This window comes from Macrobrachium nipponense, chromosome 12 (assembly GCF_015104395.2).
Source record: "Macrobrachium nipponense isolate FS-2020 chromosome 12, ASM1510439v2, whole genome shotgun sequence".
NCBI classification, from domain to species: Eukaryota; Metazoa; Arthropoda; class Malacostraca; order Decapoda; family Palaemonidae; genus Macrobrachium; species Macrobrachium nipponense.
The window spans coordinates 103,564,583-103,588,616 of NC_087205.1; the positions used below are offsets into that span (position 1 = coordinate 103,564,583).

At 38.1% G+C, this 24,034-nt stretch overlaps 1 protein-coding gene across 1 annotated transcript in view; it reads left to right on the plus strand.

The window, feature by feature from the left end:
* The window catches only part of LOC135224900 (uncharacterized), a 315,424-nt gene that overhangs the window by 61,890 nt on the left and 229,500 nt on the right, over nt 1-24,034 (plus strand). The window contains 1 exon segment of the mRNA XM_064264224.1: nt 12,161-13,245. Coding sequence (XP_064120294.1) covers nt 13,175-13,245 — 71 coding nt within the window. The 5' untranslated portion in view covers nt 12,161-13,174.

The window sequence follows — 24,034 nt, forward strand, 5'->3', positions numbered from 1 at the left end:
CCTCCGAAAATTTAAACAAAAGTTTTCGGATAGTTTAAACAATTCGGGAAAATATATGGTTCATGCGGAAGGGAGCTTGCCAGTTGCATTGTCGCATTATTTTCTGGGAAATCCTTTTGTTAAAGCACGGAACAAAACTGTTTTTCACAAAAGTATTTAACTTTTAAAATGTCCATAAGTCCAACTGTAAAATGTTGTTGAAAATGAGATTTTAAATAATTTAACAAACGAGTTTTCTCATTATGCTTTTACTTTTTACCAATAAGGCTACACACTAATAATATTTGATCTTTTATTTATTTATTCTTTTTACTTCACAAAAATCTTTAGTCGTCACTCTTTATATCATTAAGGCATATGACTTGAGTACCTATGGGTCAAGTTCTTTTAGTCGTAGCCAAACTTCTTGTTCATTAGATAACTTCTTTTCTTTGTAAATAAGTTTCTAGATGTATATGCAAGTACTATTATTGATTATACATCATTTACTCCCTCCTCCATACTTAATGGCGTTCCTCAGGTTGCGTTCTTGCGCCCATTCTTATTCTTCTACATTTCATCTGTGACCTTTCCGAATCAACCGTTGTTATCTTATTCATCTTTTGTTGAAGGCCTCTCCCATCCCTCCCCAGTTGTTGGCACTTGACTTCGAATTCAAATTGCTCAACTGTTTATCTATCAACTTAATCTGGAACCTAAATATATATATGTCCTTACGAGGGTACAAAAGGGAGTTGACTGCATACATATACGTAAGTAGTTACTTATATCTGGTTTTACATTATACATGCTTCACATATATCCAATGTAGCAAGAGGGAACACGTTTTTGAGAATATCCTTCAATCCACGATAGAAAGGTAAGTGAAACAGACAAGTAGTACTTTCGTAGAATATTCTACATTTCCAAGTTCACAGTGTGAACTTGAACATGTAGAATATACTACGAAGGTACACTACTTGTTCCCAGTCCCCGTTTCATTTACATTTCTACCGTGGATTTAAGGAACTTCACATACATGTATCTGTTAATATCTTTTTCCTCGAGCTAAATACCCCCTCTCCGTACTGGGTCCAGCTCTCTTTTCTCGAAATGCTGACAATGCGGAGGAGTTGACGTCAAATTTATGTTTCCTGTGACTAAGTTCCCCCAAATTTCTTTCTGCCGCAGCCCTTCGTCTTTGTCTCCCCTTGCGCAAGGGCTAAAGTCCTCTGAAAACGAAGCCACGAAGCCAAAAAGGTTTCCTGCGCTCGAAATATTTAGCTGAAGTATGGGAAAATGGGGGACTGCAGTGGGGATAACCTCACAAGGTTTTGTCTCTTACTGTCTTTCTTAAAATCTCTTACTGTCTTTCTTAAAACGAGTCTTTTAGAAATGGGACGGCGGACGGGGAGTATTTTTCCAAGTTGCTATTTTCGTTTATTAGTTTTATACTTTAAAGTACAATTTTAATGGCGTGCATAAGCTGTTTTTTTTGTGATATTTTTTTTTAAATTGAAAAATGCCAATTTATGAACTATCTTGGATATTAAGTTTCACTTTTTATAGAAATAAGCTCTTTTCAGACCTTCTTTTCAAAGTAATTAAAATGCAATCCACGTCAAAACGATTTGGTCATTAAAATGATCTCTAATTCCCACTACTCAGCGTCTATGAATAATAACACTTCATCCATATTTTGTTAAAATCTGCTTCATTCAAATGATATAGCCAGTTACAAATTAGGTTTTATTTTTAAAGTTGAAAATATACTTTTATTCCGATGCATAATTGCGGTTTCGTAAGAAAAACCGCTTCCTTAAAAGCCAGTCATTTATAAACAATGTTATTGTATTTTGATTATACGGAAAAATAACAATTTTGAGAATTCATGACACGAGTGCCATCTCTGCTTGTCTGTTTGTTTCTCTTCAGATTTGTGTTCTTGAGGACACCAGCAGGTGCACGAAATGCTTTATTTTCAGATGTTCATGCTCTTGGCTAACTCCCCCCCCCCCCCCCCCTCCCCACCCACCCACACAAAGATAATTTAAAATCTAATGTATTTTAATCATTGTGGTGCGTTGACCGACAGTGTGCAAGACTTCAAGAATTAAAGAATCCTATTCGAATGTCATTTTCAGAAACTTCCAGCGACAGCCGATTCCAGAATAAGCCGAGCAGGATGGGTCCTATAGTAGATTCACATCAACCGTGCATCCGATGTCTAGGCCAGTCCCTTACGACGCTCCTGATTGGCTGTTGATAAGCCTATCAAGGGGCTTGAAAATCTCAGTCTCTCTCGTGAGTTCACATAGGCAGGATGAATGTTCCACCTCTCCTGAAACGTCTTTCAGGAGAGGTGGAACATACATCCTGCCTATGTGAACTCTCTCGAGAGACTAAGTGTTACCAGCCCTGTGCTTGACTTGTCAACAGCCAATCAGGAGCGTCGTAAGGGACTGGCCTAGACGTCAAATGGACGGTTGGTGTGAATCTAATATAGTTGTATCATATCTCCAGTATCCGACGCCAAACTGTTTAAATCACCAATATTGCTAATGCTGATATCGTCCAAGATCCAACATGAATGACAGAGTGTCATGTCAACGGAACATGCGTGTCTTCAATTTTGTGGTGGTGTTAAAAATATTGACAGAAAAAAATAAAAAGTACTCGTGAGGCGCTGGTTGACTGACACGACAACACGGCGCTCTCCAAGGTTTGCTGGACATTATGGATCGCTGTTTGACATGACTGTTGCCTCAACCGACATTTATTTCTTGATTCCTTCTTGAATGACACCAATTTCAGTGATGTATGAGGAGATTAGCCATGGACGGGAATTTGCCTCGCTTCTAGGCTTCATTTTCGTGTTGCAGTATTCAAAGGCAGGAAAAAAATAAAATATCTACAGAACCGTAGCAGGAAAACCGTACTTATTTGCATTGGTGTGTTTTTTTTTTTGCATTTGCCTTGCTCAGTGGCCGAGATCCTGTTGCTTTACTTTTTTTTTCTGTTCTGTTTAGGAAATTCTTATTACACACACACACACAAACATATATACGTATATACATATATTTTTATTTCATTTTTTAAATAGTAACATCTGTCGAATATATAAAACATTTAGGAAAATTATGAAAAACTTGGGAGCAGTGTCCTTTTAAATTATTTTTCCTTTCCTGCTGATGAGGGCAGTAAACGCTCATCTTACTCTGGTAGTGTCTACTTCGTTATTTGAACTGAAGAAAAATAACGGAGGCACAGCTTATTGATTTTACTTTATTGTATTCCGTCATCAGAAGGAGACAGCGCCAATTCTCCTTAACATAGCCATGGCATAGGAGACTCATCTTTCTATGTCCTGATTCGAGATAGAGTGATCAGAGAAATACAGTGATCACGTGACCTTATGGCCGTTTCTCACGTATTCCGCTAAACGACAAAGCCTCTCCTTGCATTTGCGTAATTTGCGGGTCCGCTGGTATAGCGGTTAGTGTCGTGGCATGCCACTCAGATGTCGCGGCTCATGTCGTTCCAGGCCGTTGAAAAATCAGTTACTGCTGCGGTGTTGTGTCTGCTGTGGGAGGTTGAAACTAACGTACTCGGGAAACTTGAATTTCAAGTCTATGGCCCCTTTGTGCTTGTTCCGTATGAAATGGTTTCATCTGTTTAAATAGTAATCGTTCATGCACTCTAGAGCCGTATTGTAGGTCGTTTGACTAGCCTTTTCTTTGTTTGGTGTAGCGTCATGTCTTCGTACTCTCTGTCCCAGTTTATATCCTGCCGCTTTTAGGTCACAGCTGGCGTGGCTGTCTCTTGAGTCTCAGGCACAACCTGTTGTAAATTGCTCTTGATAAACGGCAGCGTTTTCCGTAATGTTTCATACTGAGCGGATTCGACAAGTTTAAAGTTTCTGTTTAGGTAGTTCGATGTTAAATTTGGATTTCGTGGCTTAGGTATCCGTTATTCTATCAAGTATTCATTTCGATAACTTCCTCGCTCTGGTGGAAAGCCTTAGTGACTACTCTATCTGAAATGACATTATAAACATTTTATGCGGTTGTATATACGTTCTTGTGTATTTGTGATGGTACATCAAGTGTAATTCGTAACAAAGAACAGGTACCCGTAAGCTTGTCATGCATACTGCACGTACAGTACATGTACACTCCATTCTGAAATCGATGTAATAACTAGTTCATTCGATATAACGCTTAGGAAAGGAATTGGTGTAATTACAAGAGAGCATTAATGCTGCTCAGGACGATAACCCATTGGCGTCCCTCACAGGACAGTAACCTGAGAAGGCTTCAACAAGTATGTTGCCGAAATGTCATGATGTCTCGCCAGCATTTAAACAAAAAGTATTTGGAAAACCATTAACCTGAGGTTTAAGTGACAGTTTTCATTTGTTTATGGAAATTTTTAGGAGACATAAATTCACCATTCAAATAAAAACAAAACAGTGAGGTGCTAATATTCTGCGCATTATTCATAATGACTCACATAATTGACTTATTTCTCATTTTATAAATCAGTGGTGTTCTGAAGTGAGTTTTTCTGGTTAGTTAACTCCCGCCAGAACTCCTCAGAAGTCCCTTTAGGGCATTACGTAAGGTTCTTTGCAGCGTCCCTTCGGCCCCTAGCTGCAACCCTTTTCATTCCTTTTACTGTTCCTCTGTTCATATTCTCCTTCTTCCATCTTACTGTCCACCCTCTACTAACGATTGATTCATAGTGCAACTGCGAAGTTTTCCTCCTGTTACACCTTTCAAACATTTTCACAGTCGAATCCCGTTTCAGCGATGAATGGCCTTAGTTACCCCAGTGCGCCTAAAAATCTATTTATCTATCTTTCATCACAAGAGGTAACTGGCGAGAACACTCGCTGCTGTATCGACTGACGGCAGCAGACCTTGGAGAACAGTAGCAAGCAAGCGGCTCCATGGAGCCGTTGATGGAGCTGGCCTCCCAGGGGGGGAGCCTTCGCCTAGCATGTTGAATGAAAGTTCCATGACACGCACGCACACACCCCCCCCCCCCCCCCCCACGAAGAGAGGACGACGACGAGTCGAGTGTCCGAAATAAGGCTGAGTGTTAAGAGCAGCTATATCGTTTATAGAAACCATTGACGCGTCTGACAGCGATATTAACCTGATTTAGACGGTTACTTTGTCCTCGTCATTTTGTGACGTTATGATGTTGCTGTGCGTAAGTGCGATTGTGAAAGGTGATAAAAGACAACTGCATGCGCACGCGCGGGCACGTATGTGTATAATTATTCATTATACACCCTTACCCGGGCCCCTTACCCCATTTATAGGGGGTCGGGCTGGTTTCTCAGCAAAGTATATATATATATATATATATATATATATATATATATATATATATATATATATATATAACACAAAGGAATAGTAACTCGCACATGTTCATATCTTATTATGAAAGGGGTCGTTGGGTTGGGGGCTTCTGGAACTCCTTGTGCTGTTGAATACAGATATTTGTATAGTTGAGATCTTGGTAATTAGTTAGCAACAACAAGGACGAGGCCACTGGAACATTCCTGGCTGCAGATAATTGCCCGAGGGTATGCAACGGGGAAGTGGATATCACGAGTTCGTATGTTGCATATATTATATATATATATATATATATATATATATATATATATATGTGTGTGTGTGTGTGTGTGTGTGTGTGTGTATTTTCAGTGATCGTGGTAATGAAACAATAGGAGCGCTGCAGAATGTGAAAGAAAAGAATAGCAGTGATGTGACAGGGAAAATTATCCTCGTTGGTGAAAGCCTTTCGTAATATTGTCGATTTGAGAACTGTCGAGATTTATCAACAACAAGGATGTTAGAACGCACCATATGTGAAATGCTTAAAAAGTATTTGTTTAGACACACCGTAAATATGTATCAGTGTATTTTAACTTTTAATTAAGAAACGAACGCCGCTAAATGAAGATTTTTTTTTTCCTTTTTGAGAGAGTCATCTGTAGGAAAATACGTAAACAGGACAATCTTCAGGAGAGGAAAAAAGTCCTTTGTCAGCCTAGTTAATTTCATCGCGTATTTTAAAGTTCCTCTCTCATAGGTGATCGTAGGTACGAAACAGTATGGGGAAGCATAAAGCACATTACCCTTTAAGTGGTTATGTTTGTATGGCATTTCTCCTCTTTAATGATTACATGCGTACCGTGTTTTAGATTGCCAAAGCTTACTATAATAGATTCACATCGACTGTGCATCTGATGTCTAGGCCAGTCCCTTACGACGCTCCTGATTGGCTGTTGATAAGCCAGTCACAGGGCTGGAAACTCAATCTATCTCGAGAGAGTTCACATAGGCAGGATGTATGATCCACCTCTCCTGAGGGATATGTCTTTCATAAGTATCCCTCAGGAGAGGTGGAACATTCATCCTGCCTATGTGAACTCTCTCAAGAGATACTGAGAGTTCCCAGCCCTGTGACTGGCTTATCAACAGCCAATCAGGAGTGTCGTTAGGGACTGGCCTAGACGTCAGATGCACGGTTGATGAGAATCTACTATAGGAAAGATTATTGTTGAAGCTCTTTGGCGGTAATTCGGTGTGGTTGAATCCTCCGCTAGTTTCGAACTCGACCGTTTCGTCACGCCTACGTGTCATCGACAAAAGATTCTGCTGAAATGTCAGTTGCAACATCATTCTACTATTACACGGAGATATATTTCTCTGGTTTTTTTATACCCTCATATAGTAGGTGCAACTGTACGTTTATATTTATGGGCATGTTGACTCTCTCTCCTCTTTACATACAAGATATGTGACACATGGAATAAACTGCCACCAGAAGTTGTAAACAGCAACAATGTGGAAGAGTTTAAAAGAAAGCTAGACAAAATCATTAGGACACTGTTAATGCACAGTTAAACCAGCTCCTTGAGATAAGTGAGCACACGATGTCTCCTCTTTGGATGGACTAACAGGTTTTTGAGACATCCTAATCCTTGTAACTCTCTCTCTCTCTCTCTGCTAATTTCTGGAAATATAAGTCAATCCCTTGAGTAGCTTCGCACTCTCGGCAGAAACCCGTAAAATATTGAACAAGGCTTTAGTTGCTGGAAGGCAGATGATGTAACTCCTGTAGCTTCAGGGGCAGGGAGTTGAAGTATTCTTGAAGCCGAATTATTTTTAGAAAGGTATTTGGAAACGTCAATGTCGCGTCCCCCTCCCCCCCCAACCCCTCGCAATTTTTTTCAACTGGGAGGGTTCCTATCCCAGTGACTTAGCAGTGTCTTGTCGTATTTGTGTATCGCCTTTCAGTCATTTCATGGCTTGTCCTGCTTAGCGTGATGAGGTGAATTCTCCTCCCCTTCCTTCCCCTATATGTCGATGATGACCTTTGTAATGCCGGCATATGATGTAATTTGTACAGTCTTCTGTCATTTCTGAAGTTCACTATGAAGTTGCTACCCTTGTTCAAAAACTATGTAATTTGTATAATATACAGCAAAAATTTTAATTTTTAAAATTAATTTTTTGTTTTTAGTTTGGGTATGTTACATTTTATGAATTGTAAGAACTTACACAAACAACTTACACAAATTACCAATACATTATTATCAGTATTTTATTCATTCCCAAACGTCACACCTTAATTTCGCGTGTGGAGATTGGGTACTATGGATCTGCAGTTTTCGACCCGTGACGTGACTGAGAAAGATGGAGTGATCTAGCAACTCCAAACGCAACATGTAGTGAATGTGTTCATAAAGCCGCTTTTGCAATCAAATAATCACGAGGGGAACGTGTTGATAAAAAATAAATTCTCCTGAGAAACCTTACAATCGAATGCCATGATCCCCCGTGGCTAGCAAGGTGGTGGTATGTCGATCCGGTTCCAACCGGTTCTGAGAGTGTCCCGTCTCTCATTGGCTGGAAAGCAACGCGGGTAATTTTTGATAAGGATTAATGTCACGAAAACCCTCCATTTCGCCTGCTGCGGTGGTCGATGGCTTCGTCATCGTGATATTTACCCGATCTCGGTTAGTTTATTCCCAGGACCTTGAAACAAAGAGGTGCGGTGCTTCCCGCGTTTTTTCATCGTCGTCACTGACCATTGTCGATGTGACGCCAGTTTTTAGAGTGAATACGGTGGCACCGATAAATGATCGAAAGGTTTCTGGAAAGTAGGTTGAATAAACATGGGGCGAGTTTGTCTGTGACGGGGAGGGTTGGGGGGCGTGGTGTGGGATTTAAGGGTAGGGAGGTCGGGCAGATAGAGGAAAGCCGTGCCGTAGAGGGGTCCATATTTGATCGTTTTTGTGGCGCAGTGAAAGGAAAGACCCGAAATGAAACGCGAGACTTGACCAAGTAAGGGCTATTTATCCTTTCCATTACTCCTCTTCCTCCTCCTCCTCCACGTTATTTGTTTCTGTGGACTATTTGCATTTTATTTCTAACAAATAGCCAAATTGTAAGTCCTTTTGTAAAAAATTAACTGAGTGGCTAATGTAAATTCATGCTAGACTCCTCACACTTTCTGATAAATACATTTATCACTACACACACACATATATATATATGTGTGTATATATATCAATTAAAAAATTCCCCTTCGGTACATATATGAAAATATATCATTTGGGAGGTAAAGTGAATTTAGATATTAAAGGACATTTGTAGCTTGGATTGATATATATATATATATATATATATATATATATATACACACGTTTATATTGAACTTGTCCCTTGTCATTTTGTGAACTCATCAAGCTGAATATAAACGATGTCATGTGTCTTTTTACAAGAGCATTCGTGATTGACTATATTCAAGCGAGCTTTTTCCTCCTCTTTTTTTTTATGCATTATTTATTGGCACCTGTCAGTTGTGGAGAGCACAGAAATATACATTTGTTTTAGATGAAATGTGAATAGCGGGAAAGCTTCCTGTTCTGAGAGAAAAACCAGTAATACAGACACATTGATGTAATTCTTGATTGTTTATACAGTAGAGAGACCTTTCAGATTGTTATTTTTTTTTATCTAAAGCTGTAATTATACTCATTATTTTTCAAAATGAGCTGACCTTCATTTAAAATACAAGTAATCATTAACCTGTAGAAAAAAATCTTTTCCAGAACAGAAAAATAATTATATACGAAGAGAGACACAGCTAAACGTAACAAAAACTAAATGATGAAAGTTAAAGTAACAAACAGAAAAGTTGATACACAGCCAGAAAGCAGTAATGATTTGATAAAGATCAAGCCGCTGACGCACTGTAATAATAGTCGTATGAGAAGTGATGTATGGGCGTCAGGAATGGTTCCAGAAGAATCCCGGGGGAACGTTGTGTAACCCAGTGGGTTCTGGAGTAACCGACAGGTGTATCTGGAGTGGACGTTCTCCTTGCATTCAGGCTGATTTTCTGGCCGACGCGCGCGAAAATAACAAGTGAGCGTCGCTGTGCGGAGAAGTCTATAGGTAGAACTCTTAGATTCTCTCAGTGTTGAACAGGGACTAACGCACGTTGCTCTAGTCGGGGCGAGTTAGGACGAATAGAGTATAGTATGCTGCTTCTGGTGTACACGTCGTTGCTAGAACAAAAAAAATATCTCGTATAAGTAATGTAATGTGATATTTCCTCATAGAAAGTGCGGTTCAGTGAAGTTTGAATTCCAGGACGTGTGGCGCTAAATAACAGATTAATTTTAGTATTTATTGTGTGATTGATTATTTGTGACAGGAACCGTCTGAGCCACATTTCAAATAAACTGTGACCCAACCATTTTATATACAGCTAGATATTCGCCTTGTTTCGGTTAGATTCGATATCTGTGCGTGTTGTAATCAGTGTGAAGTATAACATTAGTATTAACTACAGAAATTGGCACATTAATTATTTGCAGATGTCTGTCCGCTGATAAGTTTGTTTTGACATTACTTTCGCTCGTTCTTTTTTTTTTCTTGTCATCTTGTATTCAACCCTTGTATCATTTGCAGGGCAGCAATTTCTATATTATAACGGTGAAAGTCAGTAATAAAGTGAGTGATCCTGCTTATGTAATTGCCACTACTCCCACGAGAAGAGATTCATCCGTTGTTACGAGGTATTTCTCATACCAAGGGATTCACAACCCTCAGCTAGCCGTCGACGCCTTGTGATATGGTGGATTAGTGTTCCAAGTCACTTGCACTTCTTATGCAGTATTCTAGTGGCTCCACTAAACTTGAATTGACTGGCTAAGAGAGTTTAATGCACTGGTGGTTTAGTATATATACATATATTCTGTATATATACGTATAATGTGCGTGTGTTTATGTATGTATCTATGTATGCATGTATGTATATATATTGACGGTGTGTGTGCTTGGATTGAAAGAGCACGAGAAAAAAAAAAACTCAAGAAACCTCTTGATATCGAAGTGTGCCACAAATGAATACAAGTATCACGATATTTCAAAGAGCGTGCTTAGTTTGTTTTTAGTAATTTGCAATACTTTTTTTTTTCATGAAGTATTATGTGGTTATTTTCTCACTGCAAAAAAGACTATTTTTTTTTATAGAAAAACTGGATGTTTAGAGAAACTATAAGCCGAAATGGAGTTGGATGTATAATGAACAGAGAGAAATATTAAGAATTGAATATTGACCGTTGTTCTTAGTCTAATGGTATTCTCATGTGGTATATCGGGTGAGTTTACTTTCAAAATGAGTCACACATATATACGCACATGTATTCGTTATATGTGAAATATAAGATCGTCACAAAATGAAAGGTATAATGTTAATCCAGACAATGTTTCTTGGTTGTTACTCCCGGACGTTCCAATCTCTTTCGGAAAGTATTGCTAGATGTGTATTGATTTCGGAGGAAGGGATTCCTCATACTAGCTGGCAGTATGCTCTCTCTCTCTCTCTCTCTCTCTCTCTCTCTCTCTCTCTCTCTGCTAAAATCAGTTTGAAATTGGTTGATAGATAGTCTGACTGACTCTTGTGTTAAGTAAGTCGTTTCAGAACAGCATCTTAATTTAGTACAAGTTTCTAAAGCAAATATCCTTCTCATAAGTGCTCCGTCAGACTTTCACTAATGTCTGAAGTAACGAAACTCCCGGTTTAATTATACGTAGAGTTTGGAAAAAGATCCTAACATTTCCCCGGGGGAGCACGGTCTAGGTATACCCATAATATAGACCGTGTTGGGGGCGGGGGTTGGTTGGAGGTGAGTGGTTCTTGGGGTCCGTAAATGTCGCGTGTAGTGCCACTGAGCAACTCTACTAAGTTGCCTGGTGGTAGCTTTCCATTCGCGTGATGGGTTTTCTTCCGTCGTGTTGAGAGGGGTCTCCCGCCATTTGATTCCAATAAGATTTGATTTCTTTCAACGTACAATGATCTCATATGAACGCAGTCTCTGCTTTTATGGCATAAGGTCGTCTTTGCACTTTATATATATAAACACACATACGCCTCTCCCCGGCTCCCAGTAAGTCTTATAGGATGAGGTTACTCGCCTTATCCCAATTTTATCCATGGTTTAGATTACTACAGTCATGTAACTGCCAGGTACACAAATAACTCTGCTTAGGTCTACAGAGTCACAGTGTTTAAATTTGAATGAAGTGTGGCCGTCCACTTGTTCTCAATCAGAAATCAAACCCTCAATCGTCCAGTTGGTTATGAGAATGTTTACCGATCACAGAAGGGATATTGTCAATATTTTAGTGCAACATGAAACTTTTTCATCACTCATAATAACCGTTAATAACACAACGTATGCACTAAGTGGCATACCTGACATACTTCGTGAAAAAAATGCTTGCCGTTGAATACTTTATCTCCATGTTGTCTGCGTTATATTTGTCATTTTAGATTAGGCCACTTTTATGTTGACACGGACCCTTCTTCTTAGAGCAACCTGCATTAGTATGACTATCGTAAAAAATGGATTGTTTCAAGTATAAACTCACAATGTAACTAAGAAAATATAAGCTGACATTTTACTCTGTACTCTCATTACGTTAGAAATACAGTTAAAGTTATAACCTTTGTTTCAGTTATGAGTTTTGTGTGTAAGACAGTTGTTTGTATGAAAGTTATTAAAGATAATTGATTAATGACTGCCATTGTGTTGTGATGATACTTCGATACTAATATATTTTCTCCCATCTCGTTTCAGGTTTAGCGAAATTAGCTGAAACTGATACGTCCTTCAAGTTCAGATGTAGAGAGTAAGAAGCCTACTCATGCCTTCAAGGAACTAACGCAACCCTGTATGCTTAAATCGAGAATGCTATTTTATTATTAAGCTAAATTTAATCTGTAATTACCAAGGTGCTGCTATATATTTCATTTGGAATAGAAATAAACATAAGGACACTGTGATTTACGTCAGTGATAAAGCTAAGGACTCAGACGGAACTGTGATAAAATCATTACCTCGTATCTCAGAAACAAATCAGTAAATTTGGAACAGAGACAATCTGTGATTAACTTCTACCTAATTTGCTTTCAAATAATGAATCGTTATCAGTACGGCGGATAAAAGGTTATTCATGCCCTTAAAAATATAGATTTAGGAAACAGTTATTTTTGTGCTTCTTGCGTCCATTAGACATCGTGATTTTCGACGATTTAAAAAGTAAAAAGAAGACGAGAAACAAGTTGTCGGGCGAATCCTATTGCCACTGTTTTGAAAGAAGTTTCCGGACTTCTTGGGGAGACACAGTACTGACATGAGTGCTAAATATCCTGCTGCTACGAATCGTTTTTTTCGTGAAGTGTGAGGTGGATTGGGTGCAAGCATTTCAATTGTTTGGAAACTGGTGATATACAAGGCATAACGAATGAATCAATAGACAGACTGGACTCGTTACAAAAGTGCCTGTGAAGTGCGTGTTCTGTGGCCAGGAAGGCGGATCTTGACCGTCCATGGCATGCGATTGCTTGCGCCGCCTGGGGACTGAGAGATCCCTCAGATCTTGATTTAGTGTTGGCGTTGCTGAGGCACTAGAGTGAATCACTCTCTCTTCCTATCGAAGTTCAACTACAATGATTTTCGATTCGTTTGGGAAAATCCATGTTGACCTCCAAAGATACGAAGAATACTCAAGTTGACGACGGCAGATCCTGACTGTTGTCCAAAGAAAGGGAAGTGAGCAGAAGGGAATAGGTTGAGAAGACATTTGTCACCATGACTGTTACCTACACACACGAGGTTGCAACCTGCAACAAATTTGGTACCTTTTGGAAGTTATTGTTCAGGTAAGTTATGTGTGTCTTTAGTTTATCTTTTTACTTTTAATTGGTTAGCAAGGAGTGGAATTACAATTTTTTTTCTGAATTGCACCAGCAGGATCGGTGGGAACTACACGAATCTAGCAGGAAAATGCCTTATCTTTGATGAAAGTGGTTATATACGTACATTAATAGTATAAAAACATGTAGGTAGGCTACGAAGTATGCCAATTTCTGTAAACAAAGTAGTTGTCTTGGGGGCAGTTGCTAGTTATCAAGGTCATTATGTAGAAGAGGTCGTCACCAAGTATTCTGCCTTAAAGGGGTTAAAAAAAAATTAAAAGAAGGAATCACTTGATACATTCAGTAACGCAGGTTAACCCGTTACGTATCCCTTCGTTGTCTAACAATTAATGGGCCCTACAGCGGAACCCAAAGTTTTTTTAGTGCAAAAATATGTAAACTATTAATATAGAAGGATAAAACCTAACCTAACCTTGCCTAACTTGGGGTAACGCGTCGTGTCTAACCTGACCTGAACCTCTCAATATATCCTGACCTAGTGCACCAAAAAAATTTTTTGAAACAAAATTTGTTTGCCTACACGCATCGGTTACATATTTTAATAATGTCTCCCCCCCCCCCCCTTACCCATCCTCCCAAAATATCCTGACGCTAAGGCTACGGTTTTCCAAAGTGGTGTATGATCGTTAGATCAAAGATTGGTGTACTCGGTTAACAAACCATTGTCAACTGAAATGAATGGCAAAGTTGTCAGTATCAGTGTTAGAAATACCGTCTGTCTCATTTTGAAAATCACTTTAAATGGGTTTTTGAGGCTGCATTGGCAAACTTTGCTTGTAATAGTATAAAGTTAACCATATTAATATATCCAATTATTTCGGTGTACAAAACACAATTGCCATAATACATAGTCTAACCAAATTCATGGATCCTCATAGGGATTTGAAGTTCTTGTCAGATTTTCGAAGTTCCAGGGCAAAAAAAAATGCAAGATCTAGAATCCACACAATAATTGTGTGCCTTGGATTCTTATTTCTATTGGGAATAGCCTGCTTTCATGTCAGCCCTACTCTTTCCATGTTAGCCTCTTATCTTCCTAAACATCAATACCATTGAAAGCCTGGGAAATAAGTTTTTGAATGGGAAGATTACCACATCCATTATCTTTTCAAATTGAGGCAACAGAACTCGAATGACATCAGAAGAGGTAGGTTATTTGTCAAATAACCTTAAACCCCCTCACTTAGGCACAAGGACATGAAGCACCTTAGCCTTCCCAATACAGTGTAGTCCAATTTCACTTAAACTGCTGTATTTTACCCTGACTGGGAAGGAAAAGCAAAAACCACTGTTAACCTTCCTTATACTGTACATTACCAAACCTCTCACAGGATGCTGTGTTTTACTCAAGTTGAGAAGGTAAATTGCATCCTAACCTAACCTCGCATATGTGGCTTGCTAGGCTGTCACCCTAACCACCCTGTTCAATGCAGTTCACCTGTAGTGCAGATTTTCATGAAATTAAGTTGTGAACTTCAAAAAAATCAGCACCAAGCCTTGAAGAATCATGACTCTTATCTTTATCTTTAAAAGTTTTATGAAAATTTAGTTCCAGGCCTAAGCCTAAGACAAAAACTTAGCAGCAATTCCATCCCAATTTTACAGAATCTAGGCCTAAACTTTTAAACAGGCCATGTTTAGATCTTAGAACTGTCTTGGCATGGATGCAGTAAAGAGAAATCACATTAAAGTTGAAAGCACAGTGTCTGACAGCAATAAAGCCCCTGTAAGACTTTTTAAAGAGTGAACTATACCAAGGTTCAGAAAATTGCTGCATTTTTATGCCCAGCACTTACGAAGAGAACTTTGCCATTAGGGAATGCGGGAATTGAGGATTGATTTATCGTTTGTGGATATATAAATAATGCAGTACGTATTAGGTATGCCAGGAATCTGTAAATATTGGAATGACAGAAGCCTATTGGTGTCATCTAGCTGAACGGTGTTGAACAATATTTTTGTAGGAAGTTCGCCAATACCCTGTCATGCAAGGCTGTGCATGGAAGTGTACCTTTGTACCAAGTTTTATTAATATACCTTCAACTGTGTTGGAGACTTTCCTTCAATCTGGGCATAATGCAGTATGTATTTTGTACCGCGAATCACGAATATGAATATAAAATTGTCGTCATATATCTTGATCTGCTTGCCATAGAGCAATGTTGCAAGCAATTCAAAGGCATCGAAATATAAAGGCTATAGCCTGACTGATTTTTAGAATGTGGATAAGTATGGATAATTCTCATTTCTACATTTACTTATGAAAGAAAATTGCATATCAAGGTAAAAAAAATTCCATTTGTTTATAGACTAGTTATATCTCGCGCTACTTAAGGCAAGACGAGTACCTTTAAGTGTCCGCACATACAGTACTATTTCTGTTGATCCCCTCCACCCCAAGATAACGTTGTCTAAGCTTGTTGAGACATTATTGGATGTTTTGAAGTTTTAACCATTGTTCGCGAAAATCTGTCTCGAAGAATTAACGAGTATGGCCGTTAGTTTATTAACGACACGTGCGAAAAATTGTATAATGGACTTCAGACGTAATCGAAATAGTAATTGTAATTTCTATCGACTAGTGACATTTGCATTTTCATGTAGAAATACTTTTCACTCGTAGCACGTCGTCGTAATAGTTTAGCAGTTTTAATAGGAGTTATGCACAATTTTCTTTATTGATATGCACCAGAAGATACTGTGGGTAAAAATTCATCAATATAGTATATTACCAATCGTAATTATGTAACATAGCTAAAGGAAATCCCCAGGCTTATTTTGATTATTATAAGGTATTGAGGGTTTTGGATCTACACGGTGGCTGTTACTCCAGTGTGATAATAGGTGAAAGTTTTCATTTCTTCGTTTAAGCTCAAATGCCTCCCTTATTACCGGGACAACAATAGCTGTTTTTATAACTAAGACTATATTACTTGTATTTCTGAGTTAGCTGCTGCCCTTGTACGTTTCAAGAATGTTTCAATTCCGGTCTGTTTCGTCATGTGTTTAAAAAACGGATTAAAAAAAAAATCAGCATCCATGTTTTCCAGGTTACTAAAGACTCCATGTGGGTGATTACTTAGATCACTATGTTTACACGTCCCTGTCTTGTCTGGAGTACTTATCTTATATTTGGCCACTTGGTAGCCTATTTTGTCTCTTCTGTGACAGGATTGAAACAAAGGCAATTTATTTTATCAATAACATAGCTTTAACCCTCTGTCTGCGTACTGTTTCCACCAGAGGGTATCGTCTTTCTTTTGTATATAGATATTGATTCTGCCACTGATGTGTTGAACAGGAGAGCTGGCCTTTGGCACGCATCAGGCAGTCAGTTCTCATAATCTCTTTTGAGTGCTCAGTTCGAGAAGTCTTTCTCTATCGAGCAGATGGCTGCTGCGTTTGGAATGGCCTTCCTGCGTCGGTTTCTTTATTTCTTAGAATTCCAATTTCGAAATTTAGGGTTATCGCTTCTCAGTGAGTTAACCTCCACATTTTCCTGGCTCCCGAAGGTCTGGATCACATAAAGCGTTTCGTGGTTGAAATAAATAAAAAAATAATCTTGTTATGATCTGGATTGCATTAACTTTAAACACGAAGGTACCTCGGCCGCTGTAGTAGTTCAGATTCGTAGACTGACTGAAGGAAAGCAAGAATGTGGCCAAAAATATTAAAATATTTCAATAAGGCCACAGATTAATATGGGCAAAACTCTCTCTCTCTCTCTCTCTCTCTCTCTCTCTCTCTCTCTCTCTCTTCTCTCTCTCTCTTGTTACTAATGATCAAGAGTTGGTCCAGTGTCTGTTACTGTTGAGATAAAATATTTACAGTAATATACTAACCACAACTAACTTCATATAAAATGCTGGTTGGAAAAATTACTCTATTTTAGGCTATGCTGTCATATATGTAGAAAGACTTGGACGCAGCTTGATTATTTTTTATAGTACTAGAACTACCTAACATATTTTCTTGGGGACTGGATGTGCTGGTTCAGTAGCGACATTTTGTGCTCCGCCCCTCCTTTTGCCAGCCACCTATTATTAATATGTAGCACCTGTACTGCTTCACTGATACCCATTTTCTGTATATTGCCTTAGAGCCGTTCCAGAGGCAAGTCCCTATTACTGCTAGTATTGGACATTTTTATTATGAGTTCCGATGAACTACCTTTCGGATAGATCTTTAAAAATTGGTCAAGATTTCATTGCTTTTAAGCGTTATGTTACTCTTAATAGTTAACGGTTGCCGCATAATTTAATGGTTATTAGTTTCTGTTACACGGTAATTTAAAAGGTCGACACACATACGCACGGTAAGCTTTGGCATTCATGGGTGTTCTTCAGAATCGATCGATAGTAAAGACATTATAATAAACGTGATTATTAAACGTTGGCAGATTCAGCTCTCTCTCTCTCTCTCTCTCTCTCTCTCGTTCTTGTTCGTTCCGAGTCTTTGTATCACGTGATGCAAAAATGTTTTGTGTATGCGTGCCAGAAGCGACGAGACGTTAAAACTCCTTGTGTGTGTATATTATATTTAGATATTACACATACATACATACATACATACATATATACTATATATGTATGTAAGTAAACATTATATATATATATATATATATTATATATTATATATATATATATATATATAAACAAGGATTTTCTGGCAGACATGAAAAATTTGACAAATATTTAGATATGTTTAATCATGGTTTGGCCCCGTTGTGATTTTTTCAGGACATTATTTGTAGCTTTTTTCATTACATTAAAATTACAATAACAAAGATGTTGTCGTGTTTAAGTTTTCTTAGTTAATTTTATTAGCTTGATTTTTCCCAATAACAGAGGTTCTGCTCACAAGTTTCACAAAGCGAGAAGAGAGACAATTTCCGTATTCCTGTGGAAATACCATAGTTATCCCTTCGGAGAAGATCGTTTTCGCTTTGAGCATAGATGATAGTTACCTTGGAGGTGGAGCATTTCCGTTATGACTACCTGTAGTCTCGTTAGCATGCGTTTTTATCTAGTTTCTGGTAAGTCGACTTTTTTATAAGTTTAGTTAAAAGGTGAACTAATCACCTCCCAACTATGAAATCCCCTATACACTGTTTGGCATCATTGAACGTTTGAACGTTTGTCATTTATCAGGTATTTAACAGTAATTAACATCGGACTAATTGGTAACCAACGTCAGCTTCACAAGAGATAATTGTTTTATTGGCTTGAATACGTTTCCACTGTCAAGTTATATTTTATATAATTTCATCAGTTTAACTTCAGATACTGGAAATGCTACAGGAAATTTTGGTTTTAGCTGTTCCGCTTTGTTCTTGACGTGTTTATCGTACTCGTCCGAATTTGTCGAGAATAAAGCATAGTAAACAAACTACTTTTTCCTGTTTTGACATCATTATAGGACTGAATTGCCAGTTGAAGGCTCACTCTCTGAACAGTCGTCCGTCTATCCACTTGCACAATAGTATAGAGTGCTACATAATTATGATGATACTTGATACTTGACTGGCTGAAGCCAGTAACTACTGCATTGGCGATAGAATACTTGGAACATTGGTATCAAGAGAATAGTGTGTTCGTATGAGTGCCAGTTTTATTTAGCTTGAAAGCGGAAGAATCTTGACAATTCTTGCACTGAATCAGCTTTTAATTTGAGACTTTCATGTCTTGATGCTTGTTAAAAAAAAAAAATCAGCGAAGATCTGGACTAGCCAAGGGCCTTCTTGGGAATCTTGTCGCCTCTGAAGACTTAAAGCTTTGCTGGTCGAATGCTGTGCATTAGATAATTGAGACTTAAATCTTTGCGGATCGAACGCTGTGCATTAGATCATTGTTTTACGGATTATTTGCCCTGTTGGACCGATCGCCCGTGTTGGCCTAGCCCAGCTGGACCCAAAACTGTGATTGCACCTCACGTTTCGATGTTTTTGTTGTTACAAGTTTTATATTTGTAAGTGTTCCATTCTGTCTGGTTTTCTTTTATATATATATATATTATATATATATATATATATATATATATATATATATATATAATATATATGTATATATAATTTTCATCAAACCATCAGAATTATGTGTTGTAAGACTTAAAAACTTAATCCATAATATGTGTGTATATACTATAGTATATATATGTAGATATAATTTTTTTCATCAAGCTGTCAGAATTATGTGTTGTGAAACTTAACAACTTAATCCATAATTTTCAGAATCATGTACTGAAATAATTCAAGAAATTTTAACGACTCCAAATAATTGTTTCAAGTCCTCATAACATATTTCTAGCAACGTGTCAGGAGTAGTAGTGTTCCAATCATTCAATATATTTCAATATGGTTATGAAGATGATTAAGTAACTAGATTTAGCCTTCAAAAATATACCTTGGAAGACTTGTCTGGAACAAGTCTGATACTCTAGTTCCAACTGGTACCCAAGAATTTTGAAATCCCGTCTTGCCGCCTCTGTGGTTATATGACTCAGCGATTTTTTTTTTTTTTTTTTTTGCTGGCTAATATTAAAAAAAAAATAAAGTCTTGGTTGTTTTTAAGTATATGAAAGTTCATTGCTTATTATTTTATTTCGGTAGCAAGGTTCCTTAATTATATTCGTGCGTGTACGTAATTTTCTACCTCCCTCGCCTCTTGGTTTCTTGTGAGTGTTTTATTTCGGTATTCTGTTGTCGTCGTTCTCCTCGTTTGGGTACGAAACTTCTTTTTCTCCACCTGTGTACTTTCATGGCTGCTGCTTCGCTTCTTTGATCTTCGTGCTTACTCTAATGGTGTGGCGTTTGCTTCGTTTGTTCAGTCACGTGGTTGCAGCACGTGTTTTGTGTGAGCAGTTCATATATATATAATACATTATATATATATATATATATATATATATATATATATATATATGTGTGTGTGTGTGTGTGTATTATATATAATTGTTTGTATATATATTTGTATATTTATGTGTATATGTATTTTAATATTTTTGTGTATTCTTCTATCCTTTGTTCACCGAACTTTTACATAGCCTAATTACATTATCAATGCATCCACTATATTTCAGTCCTTATTTCATGTAACGATTCTCAGATACTTCTTTATTTTTTTTTATTTACTTTTTTTTTTTTTGGTCAGTTAGAAGCAGAAGTATTTATTTTTGTATTTCGTTATATTTCTTTTGACGGGACTGAACTCTATTTTATCTTGCGAACTACTTTGTTCAGGTTCGTTTTTCTTTGTTTAAAAATTTAGGAAGATTCAATATTTGTCAAAAAAGAAAAAACGCTGAGGATTACAGCCACATTTACTGACTGATGACGCCATGAGTGGAGTGCCATAGTCAGTCACATGACATGGCGGCCATATTGGCAAAACGTGTGCATCTTCAAATCAGCTTCTCCAGAACTTCTCAATAGAATTGCTATTTAATACGCATGTATCATTTACAAATAAGATCAATTGGCAGTTGTTTTATTTCGTATTTCGTATGGAAATTAGGATTTGGCAACCGCTATGAAACGGACATTGCCAGATAGCTCTTCCGTCACTGGTATAACTGTATAATTCTCTGTTTCTCGAATTACTTATGTATATCGCAGTTATTGCCCAAATTATTGGTCGTTGAAACTTATTGAATTATCGCGATTTTGAAATTATATGAAAACTTGAAAAGTAAGATAAAAGAAGAAAATCATTTACACTTGAATATCAGGGACATGTAAGTAGTATTGTTTCTCAGGTGTGTTCTGCCGTTTTATTTCGCGGACACTTATACTTCCCTTCTTTCTCATCTTGGTGGTTTTTTCGGCGCGTAAAAAGATTAAAACTAAAACGTGAGGAGAGTATTCCACCCTCCGTGTAGGACGGTATTATTAAAACCAAGCCAATTATGTGGTAACGATTAGGTTAAAATCTTCCTCGAGGAGGCTCTCCTGTGTTATCACGAAGGTAGGCTAATTGGTATGGACTGCCTTGTTACGAAGGCAATTTCATTTTCCCCCATAGTACGGGAGCTTTTCAGCCAAGAGAGTAGTTAGTTAATTGTGCTTGCTGCAACTTCCAGGGTTACAGGAGAGATGAACTAAATTTATTTACGCAATATAGTATGAATATAAGTTTGGGTTATGCCTCGAGTCACAGTGACCATTTAAGATTGTGAGTTGTCAAATATGAAAGGTATCTTATTTTAGGTTAGAAATTAGGATTATTGTCCGTCCTCGTTTGCCAAGGTCATTTTTGACAGGTTATCAAGGAATTGGTGTTATACGTACTTATAATATATACGGAAGTTATTTACGTACATATTAAGTTGTGTGGTCAATAGGTTTACAGTACAAGCTTAAAGTAGCTCGTTTGATCAATAGCCATTCTCATGGGGTTACATTTTATACATGATTGTGGGTCATCTTCAATATTTATTGGACGGGTTTACCTATCAGGAGTTGAAATATGGGATGCTTGGCAAAATGGTAACTTAGAGTTTGTCTCGATGTAATGGAGTTCAACACACGTTTGTGTGGTGTGGTGTATGTGTGTGTGTGTGTATGTGTGTGTGGGCATGTGTGCAAATTAGTGGGGGTGGCTTCATTTGTAAAGGTAATCTCTGACCTAACCTGGGGGCATGTCGAGTTCCGGATTCGTATGTACGTATATATGTATTCCCATGAAAACTTCCCAAGTAACTTGGAAAGCTCTTTGAGACCCGTGTCTTCGTTCTGCCTCACTAAAGAAAAACGTCGTGAATGAAAAACACAAGAATATATATAAAAGATATAAGATGTCGAAGGACCTTTCACAAATATCCCCGAAGGAAATCTGAGCTTCATCGTCTTATAGAGCTTTCGTGTGTTGTCTCGTCAAACGTTAGTTCCAGGGTAGGCCTTTGTGCCTGATTGCTATGACTGGAAGGTATTGCAATGTTCCTTGTTTGTTTGTTTGTATGGTGTTTTTACGTTGCATGGAACCAGTGGTTATTCAGCAACGGGACCAACGACTTTACGTGATCCGAACCACGTCGAGAGTGAACTTCTATCACCAGAAATACACATCTCTCACTCCTCAGTGGAATTTAAATGTACATTTTTGTTCCATGTTAAATGATGTTGCTGTAATGGACAGTAGTTTATTATGAATATTTACAATCTCATTCAGGTAATTTTGTATCAGTATCTCAATATCTTCTGTTTTATGAATTACTTCACTCTAGGGATGATTTAAAGATTTATTTAGCTTTTTCGGAAGTACGAATCTATACAAACCTGCGGTTGGTGATGAGAATTCTGTTGCTTTCCGGGCGTGAGGATTATCTCGGCTTTTCGAATATGTCCCAAATGCGTTTGCTTGTATTTCACAGCTAAAACAATTTAGTAATGTCATTAGCGGCTAATCCTACCATTCCAGCCTCTTAAGTGGTTTTTACTACTTTTTCATGTGTACGCGGACCTGTGTAATACATATAGGCTATGTATAGTATACATATATGTATATGGGGATACAATCCACGATGATGTGAAATCCTTCTGTCGTTTTATAAAATATATTTCTACAGAAGGATTTTACATCATTGTGGATTGTATCCTCATTTACTTAGAGGTACGACATAGTACCTAGCTTTTGCATGTACGATATATATATATATATATATTGTTACGTATATAGCTGGCCTTGAGAGAGGCTAGATACGTAAACGGAAATAATTGAAGGAAGACCAGTAGTAAATTAATTGAACTTACCGTAAAACTGATTGTTAATGAATACTTCCCTAGAGGAAAAGGTCGCCAGAAAACTCAGCTCGTTACTTTACAGATATTTATTTACAAAAAAAGGCCCGTGCTGGCCTGGAGAAAAGGTAAATGATATTGGCCCCCACGTTGGGGCTTAGAATCTCTCATTCAATTCAAGCTGATTTTCATTCACTTGGGGTAATGCACACTTGCAGGCAGAGAGACGGCACGTGACTCATGGAATCTGGAAAAGAATCCCAGATTAACCGACATAAAAGGAAAAATGACTTCTTGCTTTGATTAATTAATTCTCTAATACTTGGGAGAAGGAACTTTTAAGGTTCACTGAAGTATGCAATGACTCCATTGGTCTGGGACGATCACACAAGGGGAAGCATGCGGCCATGAGGCAGTGAGAGGGAACAAAAGGATGAATTCCTTTTGTTGCTGGAAATTGAATTGGGAGAATGAGGATCAAAATGATAATAGGTGATAAGGGACTGGCAATATGTTGTTTCACAAGACGTACCTGGATGTCGTGTTCAGTGGCTCTTTGTAGAAAAGCATGGCCCCCTTTGTCTGAGGCCTGGGTCATCGGCGCGCCACTCACACCCTGGGTAGGCCTAACAGGAAGGCAGGTAATTTGACCTCTGTCCGAGATCACGTCTCGCAGCCGACTGAGACAGAATTCAGGTGGGTTGCTTGGGGGTTGGAAGTCAGCTTAACCCCCCACGATCAAGGCAAATCCTGGAAAACAAGCATACAGCCAGCAGAGGGGTCACAGTAAAGAGAGCTTAAGGTATAGGTCTAAGAAGTACCAATCTGCCTACGCCCTTCTCTTTTGAGATACGTCCCTACAGCTGATAAAAGACACTTTTCCCCCAACTGGGGAATCCCCTATCTCTGACTGGCGGGTTTTGGTTCCCGCGTTTCCTAAAAATCAGCTGATATTCTAAAGAAATGGCTGCCGTTTTCCAAATCAAATTATTTAATTGA